The 25790-nt window shown below is 30.7% G+C and overlaps 1 protein-coding gene across 1 annotated transcript in view; it reads left to right on the plus strand.

Moving 5' to 3' along the window:
* The window catches only part of LOC136989212 (tyrosine-protein kinase RYK-like), a 93081-nt gene that overhangs the window by 64561 nt on the left and 2730 nt on the right, over nucleotides 1-25790 (plus strand). Inside the window, exons 10-13 of the mRNA XM_067287305.1 lie at nucleotides 4845-5047; nucleotides 10098-10207; nucleotides 13974-14133; nucleotides 18989-19125. Coding sequence (XP_067143406.1) covers nucleotides 4845-5047; nucleotides 10098-10207; nucleotides 13974-14133; nucleotides 18989-19125 — 610 coding nt within the window. The remainder of the gene's footprint in view (nucleotides 1-4844; nucleotides 5048-10097; nucleotides 10208-13973; nucleotides 14134-18988; nucleotides 19126-25790) is intronic.

Here is a 25790-nt window from a genome sequence, read left to right on the forward strand (position 1 = left end):
TGACATCATTTATCTTCACCGTTTCCCAGGAAAGATCTGTCAATGGGACAACGCAGGTTTGAACTATCTTCAGACTTTTTAAACCAGTGCCCAAAGAGAATTACCCTTTTGTCTTAATAAATGGGTTGATTGTAAAGACACATTTCATCTATGTCTCCATGACCATCATCCACATGTGGAAAGAACCTTAGACCATTCCTGATGTGGAGTTAATAGATTCCCCCTGTAAGTCAGCAAACTCATATTCATGATTAAATACTAAATAATTTGGTATTAGAGGTAGACATTAGGTGCCATCTCTTATTAAAATTATAATTACTAATTAAGATAAGAGATGGCACCTAACATCTATCCCTAGTACCAAATTACTTAGTATTTAATCATTAAAGAATAGAAGATTTATAGCCCAATTCTTTGAGGTGATCATTTGGTTGAGTAATGATAGTAGCAATATAGATGTCAACACTGACAACAGAGGGCAGATGAATATCAAATGAGTGGTAATTACTCACAAATGTCTCTTGAATGAAATATCTGAACAAATAGCAAAACATAAAGGTGCTTACATTAAATATAGTTATAATTCCACTATATATGTGCTACTAAGATATGAGAAAGATGCTATAAACAAAGAAAAGAAGCCTGGTTTGTAGGATACCCTTGAAGGATGATAGGTTTGACAGAGACCTAGTTTACATAGATGTCATGAAAAGATCCCTTAAACAGTGCATAAAAGAGCATAAATATGATATCGACAATATGAAACCATCCATTGCTCTATCCATACACACCTCTAACAACAATATTGAGGCTAAGCTTGACCAGGTGAGGTTGATATGTTATACTCAGCATAATAGAGATTTAGAGACTTTAAAACATGCAAGTAAGACAACTGTATTAACTATAAATGTTGAAAAACAAATTTTTTGCATTGGCAGGCAATTTAAATTTGATTTCTGCACAAGTTCCATTTGATACATTCTATTACAGAACTTATATGTTTAAACCTGATGTCTCAGATCTACACAGAACTTTTTATCATTTTAAAAATGGAATACACTTTTGTTATATAATGCTTTTTGAATTTAAATTAAAGAACACCAGGTTTTATTTTATGACATCTGGTGAAAATCAAAATCAAAACCAAAATGTTATTTAAATTGGCATCCTGTGGGCTGAAAGCTTAAAAATTTATTTAGCAAATAATGATAACAATGGAAGGCCTTTTTAAATCATAACCACAGTGGACTTGGCCAGACCCACAAGGGAATCCTGACACATCCAGAACATACCACCCATGAAAAACTCCTAGGTTGCTCAATTCATAAATTTAGAACTATGTATTTGTAAATTTCAGAACACTTTTTAAACTATACGTAGTAAGGTATTTTTACTGTTTGTTTCAAACATTAAAAAAACATAACATACTATTTCTTTTAAGTATATATTAATGTGTTTTGTTCATTTCTCATCATTCTGGAACTTTTTGCCAAATTATAAGGTATTATAAAATATTAGTTTATTTAAACACTTTTTTAATCAGGAATAATCATATTTTTTAATATTATACACACAAATTATATAGTTTAAATATTATTTATTCTTGTTAATTAAATGAAACATTCCTTTTGTTTCATTTTAAAAATAATTCTAAATGACAGTTGTATTATATGTATATGTCACAGGGATATGATAAAAGTGGGGATTTGGTCAATTTACTGAAGATGTTAAAATAAAGGTTCGATATTGGCATTTTCCTAATTAAATGAAGTGATTTGATCAAATCTCTAAACTGGTTTCGTGAAATGACAAAAACGAATCAACAAAGTAAGAAGTACAGTACTTATATGAAAAGATAGAGATAATGCCAAGTTTATTTATTTTTATTGAAACATGTAGATTTGTGGCACTGGGAGTTACACAGGATGTTATTTTCTTTACAGGCACATCTATTTGTTTTGCATTGTACCTTGGATTTTTCACAGGAACATTTCTTAAATCCTTGACCTCCGATTAAAGATAATTTTCCAGTAATTTCTCACAAACTTAGCTTTATCGGTGGGACGGTTTCGGTAAATGTGGTTGTAGCTATCTGAAGAGCGTTTCTAGGAAGCCAATCTTTTATAATGCCAGCTGAAGTAACAATTTGGTATAAACCATTTTTTATCATCTAATACTATCACCATAATATTATTTCCATCTAATGGACCTCTATCTACCTTATGTACATCAACCAAAACCGTGGAATTCACTAACACGCCCTTAAATTTCTTCAATGAAAAATCTTCCATTTTTTCAGCTGATATTTTTAGGTATTTTGCAGCATGTTCCCTTTGATCTATAATTTTCTTTTCTTTTTGCATAAGCAGCATAAAATTTTTGATCCATATCCTTCTTCTCCTACGCTATTTCCACATATTGCGTGTACTGGATTTTTACAAATGTTGCATGAATGGGCTCCAGTAGATTCTGTTCCACAAACAACACAATGTAGTTTTACTTCGCTGTCAACTGCTTCTGTTTTTGATTCTATTAACAGTACAGATGTTTTAACTGGTGGTACAGGTGTTGTAGAGTTGTAAACTGGTTTGAGCTGTGTTATTGATTCGGTTGCTAGTAGATCCTCTAAATTTGAAGTTGAAGCATTGTAGTTAATTAATTCAGCTTTTGGATTAACTTCTGAAGTTGAAGCGTCATTATTGTTCATTAATTGAGTTTCTGGTAAATTCTTTGATGTCAAAGTGTTGTCACTATGTTGCTGTTTAAGAAGCTGATCCAAGTCCTCTTCAGTAACAAGCTTCTCAAGCAACTCCTTTGAAATATGAGTAGATTGGAGTCCTGTTTTTGGTTCTGTTCCAAATAAGGCTTTGTAAGGTTGAATGGTACAATGAAAGGAAGAATTCTTCTGAAACTGAACAAAGTAACAACCTGTAGCCCAATTATTTGTCATTGTCAATAAGCCAAACATGCAACTGTGAGGCTCTGGATAGGTCCGAACCTCACTGAAATTCGCGTTAAAATCATTTATTTTTAGAAAAAAATTATTTTTTTAGAGGAAAGAAAAAATAGAAGTTAGAAATAGTTTTTCTTAAAGAAAACGACGCGAACTTTTAAACAATAGAACAATGGGGAAACGTAGATCGTCTATCTTCGAGTGGGAATCGAATTAAACTTCGATTTTGACCTCTCCCGCGCCCCCGAAAGGTTTCGAATTGTCACCAGGTGACGAGAAGAGACCAATCGGAAAGCGGAATCGGAGGAAAACAGATAAAACCTGAGAATTCAAGGACGCGAGGGCTTCTTCTCCCGAAAGTTCCAAGTGACGGATCTATTGTTGTGTGTGTGTCTGGTGCCCATCTTCGTCTCCGTCTCCCGACCTCGGATCGACATCTTTCCATCAACGGAAGTCGACCACATCGTCCTGGAGTCGCGGAGTCGTCGAGGGAACTGGCCATTCGCGACCCAGGGACACTACTTCAAAATGGGACTATATTGGAAAGGAGAGGAAGACCCAGAGGCTGCTGCCGACCTAGAACTTCCAAGATCGCGGAAATCTTGTAAGCTTCTTTCGTGTCAAATAAACGGTTTCTTGTAACCATAGAGTCTGTCTCAGTGCCGATCGCCCACATACGACCCTTCGCGACCGCTCGACCCTCTTGACATAGTCGGCACCCTGTCGGCAAACTCACACAACATAGCTTTGACATCTTGATTCGATCGCTCAACAGATCCTTGGCTTGCTAGATGTCTAGGCCTACCATTTACAATTTTACATGTTGGCCACAGGGATGTCAATTCTTGTATGACAGCAGTCGTAAACTCACAGCTGTTGTCACTTTGCAATATATGAGGACAACTTACTTCCAGAAAGATTTTTAATAGCTCCATTGCTACTTCAGCTGCTCTTTTCGAAGTGAATGGCGATAGAAAGCTGAATTTTGTTGCGTGATCCTGGTAATGTAATAGCCGTTTGTAATTTCTGTCTGGGGTTGACTGCAAGTCATCTAAATCCACTTGGCCATGATGGTTGAAGTCGCAGGACACAATTGGGCAAACAACGATTCCTTTTCCCGAAGTATGTGATAAAATTCTTCTGCAGGCACTATTTTCACAACTGGATCGGAGTCAGACTTTCTCTTCAAAATCAAAGATTTTTTAGTACTTACTTCCATTAGATCGTATTTTTTTTCCGTAGTAATACTGTTTATTTGTCTGTTGAAACTTAAGTACTGGTGCTAATTTAAATTGTTCAATGGCTGTGATAGCTTCTTCTATTCTTTCACGAGTCCACAATGGTTTTTCTTTATCATGCCGCTCGCTCAAACACATCCTGATAGTTTTATTGAACTGTTCTTCACACACAAATTCGGTTTGAGTCTGATTTTGTCCTGTATTCAAAGCCATTATTTTGATAATCATACAAATTATAAGGAAAATAAAATATAAATGCGCGTGACTATCGTGATGTAATGATTTGTGCAACTGCGTGCGCCAGAGGTCTCAGCAACTAGCCTGTTGAAGGGACGAGGGGGCGGGTAACTAGAGCAAGCAGTGCTATACAAGTCCTGACTTGTTTATTTTATCTTTTCACTAAAATAGTACAGGGATTTGATCAAATCACTTACTTTTTTAGGTAAATGACTGTATGGAATTCTCATTTTAACATCTTCAGTAAATTGTTGATCATTCTCCCTTAGGGATTTGGATCTCTCTATTTTTTGTTTATTTATATGTCACAGGGATATGATAAAAGTGGGGATTTGGATTTTACCAAATTCCCCCTTTTATCATATTCCTGTGACATATATATATACATACTACATAAAAAAAATTTATACTTTCAGATCAAGCATCAGAGGTACAAATATCATTATTATTATCAGAAGGGATGATGATGTATGGAATGAATCATAAAAATGTCTTACCTGTCATAGGTGTATGTACTCATAATTTACAGAGGCCATTACTAGTGTATCCATATATGAATCAGGGAAATCTTAAAAAGTTTCTACAGAAGTGTAAATTTTCAGCAGAAGGACATTGCCATGTATGTATTACTATTTAGTATATGGATATTTCTTACAAAGCATTTCATACATATATTTTTTGTTTATTTATAAAAATTATTACAAAATGCTTTATTATTAAAAGTAAATCATTTAATACCTGTTATAATAAACAGTGGTGATAAAGATATTTATTTTAATTTACTCTTAGCTCAATTTGTTGCAAATATTTTATGAAAACTTGAAATGTTTCTAATGATTTAAAAATTCCAGTAAGTCAAATTAAGAATTTATTCTTTCTGGATATGATAACTAGCAGTTTAAAATGTGAAGATTCGTGACGAGGTGTAATGGTTTCCGCAAACAGACCGACACAAAATAATAATCGAAACACGTTACTTTTAACAAAGGTACAATTTTATTCTCGCCAGAAAGAACAGAAACAGGTTCTTTATGGATCCCAACTTTACAAAGAAAATCCTTTCACAGTCATTCAGTCTTTAAGCTTAGCAAAAGGGCGCGCTCAAAATGGAACCCGACAAATTATACGCGTGCAGATCTTAAAACTAAAACTTATTCTACTTATAACTAAGGGGAAGAACAAAAGTATACATGTAGATATAGAAATAGACAAAGATTGAAATACTTTGGTGGGATACCGCTCTTGAGTCCTGTTTGATTTTTATAGGCTTCCCGTGTTCTTGGTAAATCTCTCACTCTCCCGTCGTATCTTTTTTTTTTTTCTTCTGCTGCTAACTTATACACCCTGGTCAAGATTGCTTCCTTTTCACACCTTCTCTCTTTGCAGTCCAGTCCAAAAGTGATTCACTTTTTCTCGTTGAGACCCTCGGCGTCGTCTCTTCTATTGTTCTATTGGTTGTCTCTTTCTTCGAAACGATAATCCCACCCAAAGGGTAAAAAGGAGTGGTGGGGAAAGTAAAGGAGGATAGATAAGACAAAAGAAACAAAGGAATTGCTAACACTAACTTATATTACATATTAAAAAAATATAAAATATGCGAATAATATGGCCGACGGTCACAAAAATATTGCATTATTAAAAGGTTGTTTAGTCGAAAATAATATTTTCTTTCCTTTGAGGCTATGCCCTGCAACAGCATGTAAATGGAAGCAGCATCTGCTGGCAAATTAGCTAATTTCACAATAAAATACATAAAGTAAATATTTAAAACATTCTATATAAGAATTCTGTATATAACGGTATATAAGAATTCTGTTTTGGACATTCACTGACGTAAAAGATGGAAAGAAAGCAAAGATATTTGTGATATTTTTATATATTTTAGATATATAAAGATTTTGTGGCTTGGTTGAGCCTTGTTTTTCTTTTTGTTTCTCTTTTTTCCATGATTTTTCTTTCATAAACTTCACTTCTGGCTTTTGTTCACTTGACCTCACCATAATTGGTTGACCCAATGGTTCGATGGGTCTCTAAGGAAAAGAGGGTGACACTGGATTGATCAAAGGGGACTGGCAACAAGAGGATAGAGAGAGGAAAGCAGAGAAAGTCGTCACCTTTTAGAGAGAGGAGCTGGGAAGGAGAGGACCTATATGTCTGTGAGTAACAGAAAGAAGACCCGTCTGGAATAATGGACTTGAGGTTCATTTTTGCCAGTCATTCCCTTTTCATCCTTTTCTTTTTCTGCCTTAATCAAAATCCTCTAATTCTTATCTCAACCCCATCTTGATCTAGGGCCCTTTATTTTGTAAAATTAGTTAAGACAGTTAAGCTAGACATAAATTAGATTATTCTTTGGTTGTCCACACATGGAACTCAATCAGTAGTATTGTCAAGGTTGGTCCCAAGTATTTTTGTATTTCCCTAGTTTGTAAGTTGTGTACAATTGCTTCTTCAGAAACTATCATTGTTAATTGTAAATATTAAACTTTTAATTTATCAAAACGCTGAGTGATTCTTCGGACTCAGTTATTTGCTCTCGGCTACAATTTGTTATGTATAAACATGATTAAAACAAAAAAAAATTTGAAATAAACAAAAAATCTTGATTATATACAAATAAAAAAAATCAAATGCCAACTTGAGGAATACTAATTGTGAGGGATTTGAGCAGGGGCAAATCCTTACCAAAATTTTTGGGCATGCTGAAAGTTATAATAAGAATAATAGGACTCTCTCTAGCACTAAACAATAGGCACAAATGTTATTTGGTGTGAATAAAAAGTATGGGCTATTATAAAACCCATTATATCTACACATGAAATATATTATAATGAAAAAGTATTGAAAATTTATAATAATTCAAATTTTGTGGGCTCTTGACACTGGAGGCCCAGGGCTTAAGCCCTATAAATCTCTATGTAGATCCACCCCTGTACACAATACATGTTTGCTGACTGGGTACCACAAGTTTTCAATACAATCTGGCCGTGTTAAATGCTTCGAATGACGTCATGCACGCACACTCGTTTGCTTGGCAAACCTCTACACGAGCAAGCGATCAAGTTCCCGCAAGCATTGCACTGACTTAAAATGGCTAGCCACTAGCTGCCAATGTAAAAGCAAACACAAGTGATAAAAGAGTTTACCCGTTAGAATAAATTACTATTGGCATATTTGTTTTCATATAAAATGTATATTGACATTCAAAACTTTCTCTTAAGCATGCAGTGCACGCTAAGCAAGCCCAGAGAATTTGCCCCTGGATTTGGGTATTTGGGAAATCTCTCACACTCAATATACAGACTCAGAGAAAAGACAAAAACCGTGTTGTGGGCACAACTGCAAAACACTGCAAGACCCAATGAAGACAATCGCATACATTAAACTTATCCAAACACTTAAAACTAAAATAAAAAGAAAGGATTAATAAGAAGACAAACAGTAGCAAAAGGAAATATTGTGATGGAGAGATAAAGGATAACCTGGATTATTTGTGTGATCAGTAGAAAATGATACCCGAGACAAATCTGACTTCATTCTCTTTTTCTTTTCTTTTTTGCAGAGGTGGGGACAACTCCAATTCTTCACTTTTAGCTGTAAATATTTTTATGAAAGCTGATCAAAATTTAGCTCTCTATTTCAAAAAGTCAAGTATCCACTGTATTCCTCATCCTGATTCAGATCTTCACAAAATTGCCCATTGTGCATGAGAGCCTTCTTTTTTTTTTTTTAACATTTCCTCTTCTACTCTCATGTCACCCCTCATCTTGTTTTGCCTATGCTCCAAGCCCACCTTTTTCAAATTTTATTACCCCTTGACCCCTTTTACATTCAGTCTAACTGGTTCTTCCAGAAGTGATGATCCAATCAAAGAAAGGAGTAGGATATGGAGAAAGAAAAATACAAAAAAGAATGCATATAAGAATAGTTTTTGGGAAATAGAAAAGAAAGGACAGCAAAACATCAAAAAGAAAAAAAAGAGGAGAGAAAGAGAGAGAAGGGAAGGAATCTTTGAAACTACATAAATTAAGCATTGCTTGCTACATTGTTTAATAAGGAAATAGTAACTCTGAATATAAAGTGAATGTTTGTAGCACTCAGCTGATTTACTCTTCTAATAATGTAATAAAATCATGACTCCTGGAAGAGAATCATCTGTTGAAACAACTGGACTGATTGTAAAACTCCTTAAGGATGGCAATTCAACACGGACTGTTGCAAAAGATGTGTGTTGTTTACAGTCAGCTATATCTAAAATTTGATGCAAGTATAAACAAAATAGGAATATTGTAAAAGGAGAACTTACTGGTCAACCATAAGAAACGTTAAAGCATCAAGATAGGAAATTAAAAGCAACTGCCTCGAAATTAAGAAATATACAACAAAAAAGTAGAAATAGGAAGTGGAATGAAGCAGGTGTTAGTATCTGTGACAGAACAGTGAGTAATTGTTTGAAAGAAATAGGATTTTTATATACAATAGCAAAATGAAAACCAGCACTGGCACCAAAACATAAAACAAGGTTAGAGTGGGCCAAAGCAAAGCAATACTGAACTGTAGATGATTGGATGAAAATGATATTTAGTGATGGATCACAAATTTGCATTGGCTGTGGAGACACTGCTGGAACTTTTATCTGGTGTCATTCTAATGAAGCTTATAAAGATGATTGCCTAAAGAAAATACCAAAATTATTATTTGGGGTTGCATATCAGGTAAAAGACCAGGCATATTGGTCTTTATTACATTAACAGTTAAATGTTGACCCAAGTATATGTTGATGTTTTGGAGAACTTTCTTATTTTATTTATTGAAAATGTCTGGTGGTAATGATGTCATTTTCCAAGATGATAAAGCATCTTGTCACAGGATTTGAATTGTTAAAAATTTTCTTCAACAGCACATCAACACAATAGACTGGACAGCAGTCAGATCTCAACCTGATAGAAAGCATGTGATGGAAATGAAAGAAATTGGTCCAGGAGAAAGCTTTATGCTGCAAATCGGATCTCGACAGCTATTTGCGAATGCTGGAAAGCTATTGATAGCAAATATTTTTTTTTTACATTGAAATTCATGCCTGAATGAATTAAAACTGTCAGAAAAGCTTGAAATGGAGCAACAAAGTATTAATTAAATTATTTAAGTTGACTGATTTCATAATTTTTTCTTTAGTTTGATGTGATCTCAAAAGTTTTTTCCTATATATAAAATTTAAAAAATTACATGTTTAATTTACGTAATGTTATTTTGATTGTTTAAGTTGTACTTAATGTAGTCAAAAGGTTTGACTATTATTGAAAATTTATTTTGTATCAATTGCTTGTTTTATTTTCTTATTATATGCTTAAAACACTGAAAAATATCCTCATGATGAAATGATTCCATTATTTTTGCCAGGGGTTGTATTTAATTATAAAAGCATTTAATAAGCTTTATTCATTATATTGACTTATTCTTAAAATTATTTAATATTTTAATATTTATAGTTTGTTACATTAACTTTTTACATATATAATTAGCATTCTTGTTGCATTAGCATTAAATGTTGGATAATCTGCTTCCAAAATTTCTCTCTCTTTTTATTTGAATGATCATTTAATTTACTTTTAGTTCTGTAAACAGTAATTATTAATTAAAATATTAAAACCAAATTCTTTTTTAAATAGACATTACTCAGTCAAGATTTAGTGGCTATGGCAATTCAAATAATTCATGGAATGATTTATTTGCACAAAAAGAAAGTTGTGCATCGAGATTTGGCTACAAGGAATTGTGTGTAAGTATTTTTATTTTATATAGTTAATTTCTAAGTCAAATAAATTTATCAAAATTAAAATTTCTTCACTTTTTTTGAAAGTTAATCCTGAATGACAATTCAATAATTAAATACCGTAGACCCCCCTATAACACGGTAGATACATTCTGTGTTATGTGAATCCGCGTTGTACGAGTCACTTAAATACACGAGCCAATCACAGCCCGATACGTGTGCAGTTTAGGGGCTACGTCTGTTTGAAAGATTTTCTTCCGTAAAATTAATCGATTCTAGACTAATTTGACTCGACATTTCCAAATCACGTATAATTTTTTGGGAATAATCCATATAAATTATGCTATAAACAAAAAATTGTAGGATTACTTACCGAGTGCGCACCGTTCGACGACGCCATTGCTTAAGCTCGTTTTCATTGCAGAGCAACTCGTCGAACGGCAAGCGTGTGTTTTCTGATCGGCGAATTTTTCGCAGAAAAATAACTTAACTTTGGAGACATCGTTAATAAAAATATAATTTTTATGGCCGTTGAATAATAAATGTTTTTTAGTAGGTCTAGCGCTCGTTTAAACTCGACGGTTTGTGCAATATCCGCTATTGGTCCAGATTCGGCCAATCCCGTCGCGACACGAGAGCGATGACGTTTTACCGTGTTTATACGAACACGATTGCAATTTTTTTGCCGTGTCGTACAAATCCGTGTTATATCAACCCATGTTATAGGGGGGGTCTGCTGTACTTTAAAATCAATAATAATGATCAAATTTTTATTATAACAAGAAATGATATATTACAAGAAATGAAAATAAATAAATAATTATTATGTATACAAAAATTTTAAATAATGTACACAGAGCAGTAAAAAAAAATTATGCTCTACCTAAAGAAATCAAAAAGTTACCTGTGGCTTTTTTTGCTAGTAACATTGGATATTTTAAGAAAATAAATTTATCATATATCTATAGATTTTTGTTACAAATTTCATTTTATTTTTGTTAATTATTAGGAAAAGTTTCTTAATTTCAGTTTATCCATATAAAATAATCTTTATTTGAATAAGTGTTATTATTGTGACTATTTGTATGTCTGTCAAGCTTATTCCTCTGAATCTTAATGTACTTATTTGAAATAATTGTTTTTAATTTGAACAAATTATTGTTTATGAAAATATAATGGTAAGGATCACAATTTCTGCAAGCATTCAATTACTGCACTTAATACTGAATTTAGTAATTTAATGTTTGTATGCATAAGATGTGATCAAATTACAAGTAGGTTCAATACATGTTAAAAATTTTCAAATTTATCAATAAGAAAATATAATAAATGTGTGGTATATGAAGCATAAAAAAAAAAAAAAAAAAACGTTAACTATGACCACACACTAGTGACCTTAATCTAATTTTTAGAAGTCAAGAAATCCTATCCTATTCAATTTTTATCTTCAAAAGATAAAGAAAATTTAAATTATAAAATTTTTTTAATGAATCTGGTAATGCATAAAATAATTTCTGTTTTATAACTTACGAATAGAAATTGCCGAGAAACGGTTGACTGGTTTTTACTGTTTGCATTTGTTACATTCCTAGCATATGACACATCATAGAATATATGTAAAAGATAAAACAATCATTTGTCATTCGAGTAGCTACGTGAAAGGAAAATCCTGTTAGGCACTAAGATGACATTAGAACTGACTAAATGATACTAAACACAATGGTTACTGTTATCAGAGATTTCATTTAAGGGAAAGAACGAGATCAGTATCTTTCTTCCTTTTGATAATTGAATAGAATGATTTAGTTGTATTATAATAGTAATCATGACCATTATTTCATGAGAATATAAATGGTTATTTTATATGGCAAATACCATTGACTATTGATACTACTTAGTGACTGTATTTGTCATTTAACTCTAAGCACTTGACAGTATATACTATTAGTAGAGAAAAATCTTGTCTATTGTTGTTATATTTTCGAAATTTAATATTAATAGTTTATTGTTGTAGATATATCTGAAATGCTAAATTTATATTACTTTCAATTCCTGCTGTTGATGTCCAATAATGATTTTATCCAAAACAAACTTGATGAAATTATAGGAGGTATATTTTTTTGTCAAAAAATAGTATATCTAGTGCAAATTTGTTATGGAACGTAAGGTCAGTTCTAACCGTTTTTTTGAAACTTTCAAATCTTTTTTATGTATTAAATCCAGTACAATATTGTTTAGTTTAGAAACATCATATCTTCAGGATATTGGTGTAATAACTTACTGATTCTATTTTCTATTTTTGTCTATTTTCTTTTTAAGAATTTATGATATATTATGATGATATACACTAAATTACCTTTCAATTAAGAACACGATAACAATGTCAATTTATTTTTTCTAAAATCTAATTTTACAATATCCTCTTTTCTGTTGCCCTTTCTTATCAATGCTCGTCGATATCCCGACAATTACGAATCCTGAAGCCGGCGCGTAGACAATCCATTTCCATTGTCTTATTTTTCTAATTAAAACTAAATTATAGTAATATTAATTAAATTAGAGAAGGAAGGGAAGGAAATTAATTTATTATGGAATCCCTTTTTCTTTGTTCAGCAAGTTGGGCACTTAAGGTGGCTACCACAGTTAATAGGGAAAATTTAATTTTACCACGTGGATACCCTTTGACGAGATGAAAATTCCACTCTCGACCTTTTCTCTATTTCTTGATATCACAAAATTTGAGCACTACTCTCCTGCGTCTCTCTCCACTGTGTAGATTCTCTTTTCGGTGCTCCTTCCTCTGCGTCGCCACGTGCCTCTCTCTTCACTCACTTGACCAAGAATGGCAAAAATTGTCCTTATACTCCTTGACCTTGGTTGATAACCCTTCCAGCCCAAAACTTGCCAGAAAATAAATATTTTGCAGTTGAAAAGATTAAGCAGTGGGAAATGATAGGGTTAGTTGGATAGATGAAAGGAAGATGTATAAATCACTAACTTACTAAATAAGAAAAAAAAAACAATAATATACACATATACGTTTTGGGGCCCACCACGATATAAACTGTTAACTATTTGTCTAATTGTTAAAATTTATTTATAGATAACAAACTACACTGTCATTTGGAAATATTCTAGTGTTCTACTAATGTTATCAATTACAGCAATAAAACTAGATAACTATTTATGATTATTTTCATTTTTAAAATTTGTAATGAGTTCCCTGTATAACTTCACCAGTTATCTTTATTATTCACTTCTTAATTTGAATTTCTTTAGCAGTTATTAGATCCAGCAATGAATTATGGATTTTTCTGTGTAATAACAAATTTTTAAATATTATATTTTCTGATTATTAGTAACATCATTTAAATTGAACATTTACTGTTATGCCCAATAAGTTTTGAATTTTAACCAGGGAGTTATAGACTATTAAAATTAATGATTATTTTGTTAAAAAATATAAATGGTGTAAATATAATTTTTAGATTTTATCATAAGGATTAACATATTAGTTGACTAATATATGTTTGTGTTTCAAGTGACGATATGTCAATTTATTAATATTTTTTACAATGGTAAAAACATATAATTTAAAAATATATTCAGTTTAATCTTGTTTATAATTTAACTATTTTTTTATGTTGCCATTTAATTATGCCATTGAGTACTCCAATATTTTATTTAAAGTTTATATTTAATAGATTATTTAAATTTAAAAATTAATAACTTTCTTTTCTCTGATAACAAAAAAACTGTTTTCATTTTTCAGAGTGGATGATTGGCTGCATGTAAAAATAACAGATAATGCATTATCAAGGGATCTGTTTCCAAATGATTATCATTGTTTAGGAGATAATGAAAACAGGCCAGTTAAATGGTTAGCCATAGAAAGTTTATTGAAGAAAGAATTCTCAGCCGCAAGTGATGTGGTGAGCAAAATATTATTTTAAAAAATTAAATTATTAAGCTTACATTTTATTCCTAATTATTTTTAAATGTACAACTTAGCAAAACATTTCAGACTTTTTAAATACTTAATATTGTTTTAATTTATATCTTTAAATAAGCTCAGATAGACAAGAGTCTATAATTTTTATTTCAAAATACTTAAACTTCTTTCACTTCATTGTAAGATCTGAGCTTTATCTTTAACATTTCTGAAGTGTTAAATTAGTTTTACATCTAAATTATTTTATTAATAACAGAAAAATAATAAATTAAACTTTGTTATTATTAGTGATCAGATTTTGTAGTAAAAAAAAAACAAAACTGAAAAAATAGTAATAAAAACTTCAAAGGTAGTAAATTTACAAATAAATTTTTATTGTTAACACATATTACAAAGAACTGAAAGAGAATGAACAATTAAGTGAACCTCTATAATTCCTTTACTGTTTTATTATTTTTGTATTTTTACATAATAAGTAGTACTATACAGAGTGTTTCAGAAATTGTTAATGCTTGTATGGAGAAGGTGTGCAATCACTGTGGCAGAGTGGAGCCATACCTTCTTAAAAACTCCACAACCAAGGAGCATATTATGGAGAATTATATGTAGGATAACCTACCACTACAAATCTGGGATAACAAATTACAGCAGAACCTCACTTAACAAGCATAATTCGTTCCAGAATCTTATTCATAATGCAAAACATTCGTTAAGCGAAACAATTTTTTCCATATAAATTAATGTGAAATATGATAATGCGTTCCATGCGGAAAAAATACTCAAATATTTTATGTATAATGTTTATTCAAAGAAAATTATACAATATACATTGTTAAGGAGCATGAATCTCTTCATCTTTTCTTTTAGCACAGAATGAACCAACCTGAAATGCAAATTTTATTTGCAGAAAACAAAAAGAATCGCAGATAATATGTCTGATAAACGTGTCAAATGATATGCTAAATTTTTGGGCTATGTAAAGGCTATAATTAAATATTAGAAATTAATTAATTTGACTCGAGGTAGGTAGTTATGTTTCCATCTCGTATTAAATTTAATAATTATAAATAATTCATTTTTAATTTCAATATTTCTGAAATTTAATTTGGAATAAGTCGTTAAATGTAATACAAGATTGCAACATAACTGCCTACCTGTAGTCAAATTAATTAATTTCTAATATTTAATTATAGTCTTTACATAGTCTAAGAATTCAGCATATCGTTTGGAGTGTTTATTATATAACAGGTGATGGTTGTTGATGTTTATACATAATATATGTGAACACAAGTTTGGAAAAATGTATGATCACAAGTGGCACTAACATGCTAGTGGAATGAGTGCTAAACCCAGACTGATGGAGCATGCACACAATCCAGGTCTTCCCCTCTCCTTGTCACTTGTTATGCGAAATGTCGCTTGTTAAGCGAGTCATTTTTTTACAATATGTTTTACTCGTTATGCATGGTTCCACTGTACTTCCTTATTTGTGTTAACATTTTTTGAAATGCCTTGTATAATAGTGTTTATAATATCAATATCCTTATTCTTATTAAAAATCCAGCAAAATAACTCACATAAATTCAGCAAATGTTTTCTTCTGTCTTAACTGGACATTACTGTGAGATATGATAGTGTTTTAGTTAGCCACAAAGGGAAACACAACAAAAAACATGCACTAGTTAAGGAAAAGGAATTAATTTATTTACCCATGATTTTCTTTAACAGGTATTTTTATGGATGCCAACTTTAGGCTAATTTCAATTACACCAGCTGTCACCCAAACCCCGATTGTTGGCAGAACAATTATAAAATTTATATACAATTATGACACTGAATTGCAACACGACTAACTAGTACAAAAAATTATTTGTTACAAATTTTATATCCTTACAATTAATCTTGAAAACGAAACTTACAACTAATAAGAAAATGGACAACAGAGACAAGAAGTAGAAAAATGGAGAATAGGTAAGAACAAACCTATTCTTCATCTGTTTTATAAAGTGGGGCTCCTTTTGAAGTTCTAACCACTACACCTTCAATCTAGCTTCCAAAAGGAGCCCTACTTTATTCTCTCTTATTAGGAACACCAAGAATCCTCCTAACTTATCGACAACATTTATCGAGGATGTATTCCATCCTGCTCGGGGTCTATAGATGCAGCAGAACACTGAAGTATGGGAGCCACTAGCCAACATATCTCTACCTGTTTGAATGAACACTAGATGGATATAAACAAGGGCCACATCGCTACACCCTTGGCAGCATACACATGTGACCCTGATGTCTTGGTCCATTTTAACCAAATTTGTAATTCTACATCATTCACAAAACTGGGCACATCTCCATCACCTGGAGCTCATGGAGATTGAGTCTCTTTGTGAAGCACAGCCATTAATTTTAATGATGCCAGCACTTTTCCAATGCCATGGAGAATAAGCCTACAACACCAACACTCTTCAACTTATCCTTGGAGATTTTTGTAGACTTGACAACAATGCACTAAGAAGATTAGTGAAATTAGTGCTGTCAAATGGTAAACTGTAGTTATTAGGCCATTTTGTTGTAAGAAAACGTTTAGAATATAAAATTTTGCAAGTTTCCTAATAGAAGAATTCTACAAAATGTGTCTAAAGGGGCAATAAAATCACAAAAACTCCAGAAGTAGCAAAAAGTAGCCTAATAGGATTTATTAGGATTTATTTCCAGACTGGTTTGATAAAAATATGTTATCAGGAAAGTACTATCTCTGAGCAGAAAAAAGTAATAATTGCTATCAAATCTGATCTCTAGTTATATATTTTATATACAGAATAATCTATTTATAATATCAATTATATAATTGTAAATTGGAATAAAATATTGTTATTTTTCAATAAAGAATCTAAAAATTTAAAAAAAGGGTCCCATTTGAAAATCTAAAATTATTTTCATCCCACTTTCAAGAGGAGGAGGTGGATCAAAAGACTCCTATAAAATAATAAACTTTCATACATTAAATTAAAAAATATCTTATATATTTCTGGAGATATTTGCAATTGACATTATAAATGGACCACCTGTATAATTATATATGAAGTAAAAATAAACAAAACAAAATTTGATTATATATATTTTGTTAATACTTTAAATTTTATTGCTAGTATTTTATATAAATTTTCATTTAAATAAAATCAAACTAAAGCAAGCTAAAATTACTAACATACAGTAGGCACTGCTTATTGTAATCACTTTGGAATTTGCTTAAACTAATAACAGTAACCAACTAATAACATTATGCAAGTAAGTAAATAAGACTACAGTTAGAAGAAATTTTGCTTTCTTTGGTCCTGACATTAAAATGACATGTTAAGACAATAACAGAAACAAAACAATAACAGTAAATTTAAAAATGTATAACTTGAAGGGACTTATCAATTATAATTATAATTATTATTATTAATGAGCAATTATTTATCTAATTTATTATTTATAACAATTTAAAAATTGCAGCACGGCATCACAATGTCGGGCTGCAATTTTTAATCATATTTTTAATTTATTTAATTTAAAATAGATGCTCTCCACCTCAAATTTGTACTGTAGTATCTTGCCCCTGTATATCATACTTTTTCTTTAACAATAGAGTTGTGCTGGTCATCTATTAACTGCTTTCGGGGGCAAAAGTGTGAATTGAAATAACGTGACTTCCGGTTTGCATTGGAAGTTTGTATATAGTTAATAGGGACCTCCTTCCCCTATGGTTTTCATATCTGGTCTCGGATTTCATCTATTTAACTCCATTCTCGAGATTAAGGAAAGACAGATGGATGGACAGAAGTGGAAATTTATAGGTCTACAATTTTTTCAAATTGCATCTCAATTAAATAATTCATCCGGTATTGTTTCGGACGTTCGGCGCCGCTTTCCCGTAAGCCTAGAAGTTTGACAATGGCATTTGGAATGTCAAGCACGATTCCACCGACACCATTGTCAAACTTCTAGGCTTATGGAAAAGTGGCGCCGAATGTCCGACGTACACGTTTTTGCATTTAAAACTTCAGCCTCGACCTCTCTAATAATGCAGTTTGTATGCTTGAGGAATTTATGTAATGACACGAGTCTTACATGGTAACCAGATACTTGTATTATTATTTTACAGAATAAAGTTTGATTCAAATTTCTGAAATCTAACTCTATAGGAGTTTATGTAACTGTTGTCAAATACTCAACTCCATTTTTCAATATATGAAACAAAAAATAATAAAAATTCTTTAAAACTTTTAGGAGTTCAATTATTTATCAAGACTAAATGATTTTTGGAACTTTAACCTTTCATTTTCAGATCTAAATCAAACATATTGTAAATAGAATACAATATTTGAATGAATAACAAAAACAAATATCTTTGTTTGTTCTTCAATCAAACATGAAAGTGTTTTTTAATTATTACCGTCATTAAGTCAAATTCAAAATGGATAAATGAAATGACATTGAAAATGTAAGCTGTTTTGAGTTTCAAACATCCTTACATTTTAAGAATATAAACATCCTTGATGATGTCACACCTCTTTCTAGTGCCTTCTTTATGCAAATAAACAGTACAGTTATTATTTCCAGACAAAACTGCTTTATTATAACTGTAAAATTTAGAATATGTTCATTTATGTTAAAGACATAATTGTACTTTGAAAAATGTAAAAAGATTTGATAGTTTTTGATGAGCTAAAATGAAATTATTCATTATTTGAATGCATAGAAAGGACGTGAAATATATTATGCATTTCATAATTATATATTTCTTGGCAGAATTTCATAAATAACTGTTTTAAAAAAATTTTAAATGTTTTTAGTGGTCGTTTGGAGTTGCAGTCTGGGAATTAATGACTTTAGGCCAACAGCCCTATGTAGAAATTGATCCATTTGAAATGGATGCCTATTTGCGTGATGGATACCGTCTTTCACAACCAATTAATTGTCCAGATGAACTGTAAGTACGATCTCATATAGATTTTTGAAGTATTCAAATTTAATAATTGTGTGTTAAAATCATTAACATTTGAGAATAATAGTTTTAAAAGTATATATCAGAATAAATTTTATTAAAATGTTTATATTTATAAATTAAACTGTATTTTAACTTTTAAGTACACTTCGTTGGCGATAGTAAATCGACACCTTTGTTGATACACATTATGTTAACGATGATAACAAATCTTATGTGACAAATGACAAGACATTTTGAATGTCAGAATTACCAAATTTTAAATATAAACTTATAGCTATAGTCAGTATCTTATATTATTAACAACTTATATCAAAGCTATTAATTAATACAATCAGTTAATTTTAACTAATTTTAACACCCATGTTTATTTCTACATAAGTCAAAAGAAGAGAAATCTTCAGCAGAAAATAATCTCTTCTACAATATTTTCTGTGCATGGGCATTGATCCATAAAGAACAGATGGGCATATTTTCCCCCAAATATATCTGTACTGAAAACTGTCTCCCTCAATGTATTTTTATTTTATATCATTCTATAAAGATTAAAAGTAGAAATGGTATCATATGCAACAAATACATCTTATTTTATATATCCACTCAAAACCCAATAATGAGAAATTTTTCTTACTTGTCAGTTCATTCCCCCCAATATTTTTAGAGATTGACCCCAATGTTTCTATGTTACAAAAATAATATTCTTTATAATCTTTATGAAGAACAAGAATTTATTGTTGGAAGATTCTTCCTTTTATCAACCAATAAATTTGCAAAATATTTGCTGAGATTTAACCTGTATTTTTTAGTCCTTTTAGAAAAGCTATATATATATATATATATATATATTAGTGATGTAACGAATATTCGGTTACTACCCGGTATTCGGCCTATTCGGCCTATTTTTCACTATTCGGCCGAATACCGAATATTTAAATCACTATTCGGCCGAATACCGAATATTTAATTACTATTCGGCCGAATACCGAATACCTAAAAACAGGAGTAAGAAATAACAAAAACACAATAAATTAATCATTTTTGTAACTTTTATTAATGCTGAACATTAAACTATAATTATTAATGTTAATAAGAAATGGCATCTAACTCTAGTATTAAATTATTTGGAGTTAAATATTATTATAGCCTTTATCTAGCCCGATATCTTATGACATTGATGGCGTGTAGGTTAGAATGTATCGGGCATTAATGTTGTTGTTTAGTTAATTATGTTATACTCGTATTCGCGTATATTTTAATATTTATACGATATTTTCAAACGAGTTACGAAACGTTTTATTGAAACTTATCGTATTTAACGAAAGAATTATTTATCTATTTCTAGAAGATGAGTAACTAATATATAATTTATTTTATATATAAAGCAAAGAATGAGCATTTTTCATTATATACAAAGATAACATTTGAAATCATGTTAATTTTAAAAATATTGACAAAAACAATAGCAACAATATATCACAAAACTTCACAAATAGAAACTTTCCCAATAATATATTTGAACTGTTCCACAACTGGGGAGAAACTAGACCATATTATGTCACCACTAAAGTATATCCTTAGGGTACTATTCAGTCTACAAATACGTAGTAAAAACAAAATTTTAGTGTTTAATTAAAGAGTTAAAATGATCGATTGCAAATAAAATAACTTATAGGTTATAACTTACATCTAAATACCAACAATTGCCGAATCATAGCGGGCTATTTACGGCTATTACATAAATTATAAACCAATTTGGCACTAGAGGTAGACGTTAGGCTCCATCTCATATTAAGTTTAATAATTATAATTTAATTAATTTATTTAAATAATTTAGACTTAATGGAAGAAAAAATCGTAGTGACAGCGGGCCAATAGAGAGCAGGGTGCGCGATCTTTGCCATAATGCGGTTTGCGCGCCAATTTTCATACGTGCGTTAATCAAGCCGAATAGTTTGGTCGAATATTCGGTATTCGGCCACGCTCCTAGCCGAATATTCGGTATTCGGTTGAGGCCGAATATACTATTCATTACATCACTAATATATATATATATATATATATATATATATAGCTTTTCTAAAAGGACTATATATATATTATGCAAATATATAAACAGTTACTTGAAAAATATATAAAGAGAAGGGAGAAAGATTCGTTGATTGAGATTTTCCGGGGCTATCTGTTAATTATATGTACAGTTAAGAGGTGGTTGTGAAAAGTACATCCTCGTACACCATGGGGAAAGGAGGTCATAGCATTGTCTATGTGGACTTTTTCAATGGTATTAGTATCATACAAACTTGTTCATATAAGTTTAATTACTAGTTATGTGAATAAACTATCAATAGAAAGTATTTGCAGAATTTTTTTGTCCTTTAATCTCAGGAGGTTCACGAACTAGTGTTCATATAATTAAAGAAGGGATTTGCCAAAACTACACCATCGTATACAACGGGACGACCAAATCAAAAGTGGCCCAAAAACTGTACGCACAATTAATGGAAAGTCTCTCCGTTACGAGGAAAGTACATTCAAAATTACGTGACGTCAATCTGTAATAAGAGAACAATTGATTCTGTGTAATAAAGTTGTCAAAATGATAAATAAAAAAGGGGTATAAGAAATGTATCCATTTATTACAGCACAGTGTCTTTTTGACATATAAAATTTATTATTCTATTTAAAAATGTCATTCATTTCAGTTGCGATATTTCTATAATAAAAGAATAATTTTAGTTTTTATTATCTGTATGAAAAGTATCTATTTCTCATGGAAATATTTCTTTTTAGAAAAATTCTCTGAATAATGAAAATTTTATTCAACAAATGAAAATACTTTTATCAAATTTTTTTATTAAAGACAAGATATTTCTCTTTACAGGCTTTATTTCATTTTTTATTAAGAATATGACAATTTTTTATTTGCCATATTCATAAATTTCGTAAAGAATGATAACCCAATTACAATGTATATATAAATTTATCCATTACCGCCATGATATTATCGTCGTCAAATATTCTCTTTTATGTAAAGATTCTTTATATATTCTTAAATATTTTTCAAATAATTAATACAATTTCTATCTAATAATCAGAATCATATTTTTAGACAAATTTTGTAAAAGTTATTGTTTTAAAAATATTATTATGGTTTTATGCTTTCAATTAAAAATAATTTTAGTTATTTAAGGGGGTATAATAAAAGTGAAAAATCACAATATAATACAGTAGCACATTTAGAAATATGGCATACTTAGGCCCAGGCACTCCCAAACTAATAATAATAATAATAATTGAATGATTCTATTTTATAATTTTAATTCTTCAATAATAGCATGTTTACAGATTTTTTATAAATATAAAAAGAATAATAGTCAATAGCGTTACCCTTTGTCCTTTAAGGAACAGCTCTGCTTTTCTTAAAAGAACTCTTAGGGACAGCCTACACTTTTAGGAAGCAGTGTCTCGTTTAGGAACAGAGTGCAAAATATATTCACGTATTATACTACTACATCTATATCGTATAATGTAAATACAGAGGATTCCGATTATCCGAGCCCCTATTAATAGAGGGTCCATTAACCGAGACAGACTCTTAAACGAATACGTTACTTTTCGTATAACTCGTAAAAGCTTTGCCGTGAATCACGTGCGATATATTCGTGCATTTTCATAAAAATCGTAGTGCCGTACTTTTAGTACTTTTAACCTCAACCGTGTCGAGAAGTGGCCGATGCCGAGGCGCAACATTCTTTTAACTATTTCTAGTTTCACAGACCATAAATCATCATAAAGACTAAAGATGGTTTATGATCTGTGTTGTGTGTGAATACCCTGCTCTATGCCTCGCTGTTAAGTACACACACATATTTTGATACAGTAATTTTAGAAATATGGGTTTAATACATTATTCATTATTGTAAAACACACTTAAAACCTTTTAAACATATTTGAATATTTTTATATTGCTTGTAAAGGGTTGTTTAAGTGTTTTGACTTACGTAGAAAAGGTCTGTAGCTACTTTGACAAGAGTATAGATTTTTGCAAGATTTTATATTTTCAAGAGAAATTAAAATATTGCAACACTATCGAAGTTATAGAAACCAACCGTAAATTCAAATTCTATGAAATTCCAGCAAACACACTACTATAAATAATTTTAAAATTCTTTTTATAGATTAAACTTCCTTAGTGTTTTCAAGTATTCTTGCTCATCTTCGAGGGATAAAATTATAAAGTCAAAAAATGTTATACCAGAAAATACTATCTTTAATTGTATTTTATGGTAAAACTTTAAATCAAAAATAATTTTTTAAATATTTATATTATTAAATTGCATTCTTTCAAATAGTCCAACCTAGATTTGTTGAATGAGTGTTTATTAACACACAGTGAATTTTCATTAATTTGAAGCTTTGGCCAATTTAGATTTATTGGATTGTATCGCCATTCCTTCAATGTTAAAATGATGTTAGTTACATTAACTTAAAATTTTAAAACACTTTCGGATAATTGAACAAAAATAAATCATACTATTCATTATAAATGATGATTATGTGAACACCAAATCAATTTTGCTAGCCATATTTTATTATTTACCATCGTCTATTTAACCTTTAACAGAATATTTATGAAATTTTAACCGTCGTCCCAGAGCCGAAATAGATAAAATTTACGATTCAATAGATAAAATGTATTTTTTATTTCCTATTCATAAAACTCTGTCTCGAATTATCAGTGTCTCCTTGAATATTTCTGATAATTTAAATTTAAAAAAGTTCATTTTGTTGTTGTATACTATAATATTTTAATAATCTAAAATACATGCAATTTATTCAATAAATAATCTGTCTTATTGCAAGGAGCATTTATACATTTTGTTTATTCTTTGGCTTGTTTTCCATTATTAGCTATACATTGATTGAATAGATACCATGTGTCCTCTTACTGCTGTCACATTCTTGCTGGCTTACATCAACAAGAAAATCATCTTGTCACTAAGATTCGATATCATGATCTTAAGCTTACACAATTATTATCTTCACCAGAAATTTACATTTGCTAATAAACATCTCGCTTTTATATATTTAATGAACAGTGAATATAATAAAAAGTCACAAAACTTACAATGTTATTACAGTGATTTGGTTTTATACATAAAGTTTACAACAAAATAATTCACTAAAGTATGAATGTAAGTGGCATTTTAATAGACTGGTATGGAAAAAGTTCTGATTAATTTTTGCTGTTACCCCTGTTAGGTTCAATATTTATTGATATATAAACGTTTATAAATATACCAATAGCAAAGTCGAAAATATTGCATACAAAACCGGAGATAAAACCAATTTTAACCTTTGTCACAGAGTCAAATAGGGTTTTGGAATAGAAAAGTGACCTCTTTTTGTTTTTATATTGAAAATTAGGTTAATGTTACCTATGGTTCCAACATGGCGGCCCGTCTGATTCCACCAAGGAAACAGTGGGGACACACGTTCTAACCTAACTTTACCTATTTTAATAATTTTGTTGGTAATAATTATGGTAATTTATTAGAATAGGTTAGGTTAGAATGTGCGTTCCTACTGTTTCCCTTCTATTTGCTGGAATCAGATACGAGCCGCCATCTTGGAACCATAGGTAACATTAACCGAAAATTATATTGATTAGAAAAAACAAATTTTATATTTTAAATAAGAAGCATAATTTAAATGTTCGTATAAACAAGTTTTGTGGCAGCTTCAATAACAAGGAGTAAAAACTAGGGATAACAAGTTTACTTTTTAAATTCTCATTGTCTAGTTAACTCATTTAATAAGGTAATCAATAGAATATTTATTTGGCAGAATGGTTATGGATGTCACCTGTTAGAGACTTAACATTTGCACCTGTTCTGGGAAAGTCGAATTTTTATTGTAGGGGAGGAGAATTCTGTAATGATAATTTCTTTTAATGTCGTTAACGTGTATACAGTATTTGAATTTAACCATAATTCTTCACTGTAAATTACATGGAATATTAACGTCTTTCTCGAATCTTTTAACACTAAGGTGGGTGTATTTTCATCCAGGGATAATATATAAGTATTTTTGAACTGTAAGCTGTAGAAAAAAAAGTCAAAGTAGCTAAGGAGATAACAGACTAGAAAACGTTACACCACTGCCAACGTGGACGAAAATTCACCGGTTGACCTGGATCTAGAACACCAGAAGTTAAGTGCACCCCGTCACTCGCATTACAAAGTGTAATGCGGGTGGAGGGCGTATCCGTAGGTCGTTGCAGTATAGTAGCAAACATCTGAATTTTCGCTGCGTGAGAAAGGCGAAAATAAGCATCGTCTTCCACGTCTTCTTCGAATTAACGGATAGACGAAGAAATATTTGGTTTCTTCACTCGGCCCGATTATTTCCTTTTCGTTACAATTATAATTACTTTATTTTTGACAAATCCAATATTTTAGAATAGCATTTGTTGCTACGTCTCACGTAGTTGCTGGCAGAAAATAATTTTTTTAAGGCTTCCTCGAAAGTATTAGTCATTAAACAGAACACTGTATTTAATTTTATTATTGTTTTCTTCCTTCCGATTTTTGACAAACGAGTCATTTCGATGCATTTCCTAGAATATCAACGTATTAAAAAATCTTGTT

This window comes from Centruroides vittatus, unplaced genomic scaffold (genome assembly GCF_030686945.1).
Source record: "Centruroides vittatus isolate TY-2023 unplaced genomic scaffold, ASM3068694v2 scaffold_450, whole genome shotgun sequence".
NCBI classification, from domain to species: domain Eukaryota; kingdom Metazoa; phylum Arthropoda; class Arachnida; order Scorpiones; family Buthidae; genus Centruroides; species Centruroides vittatus.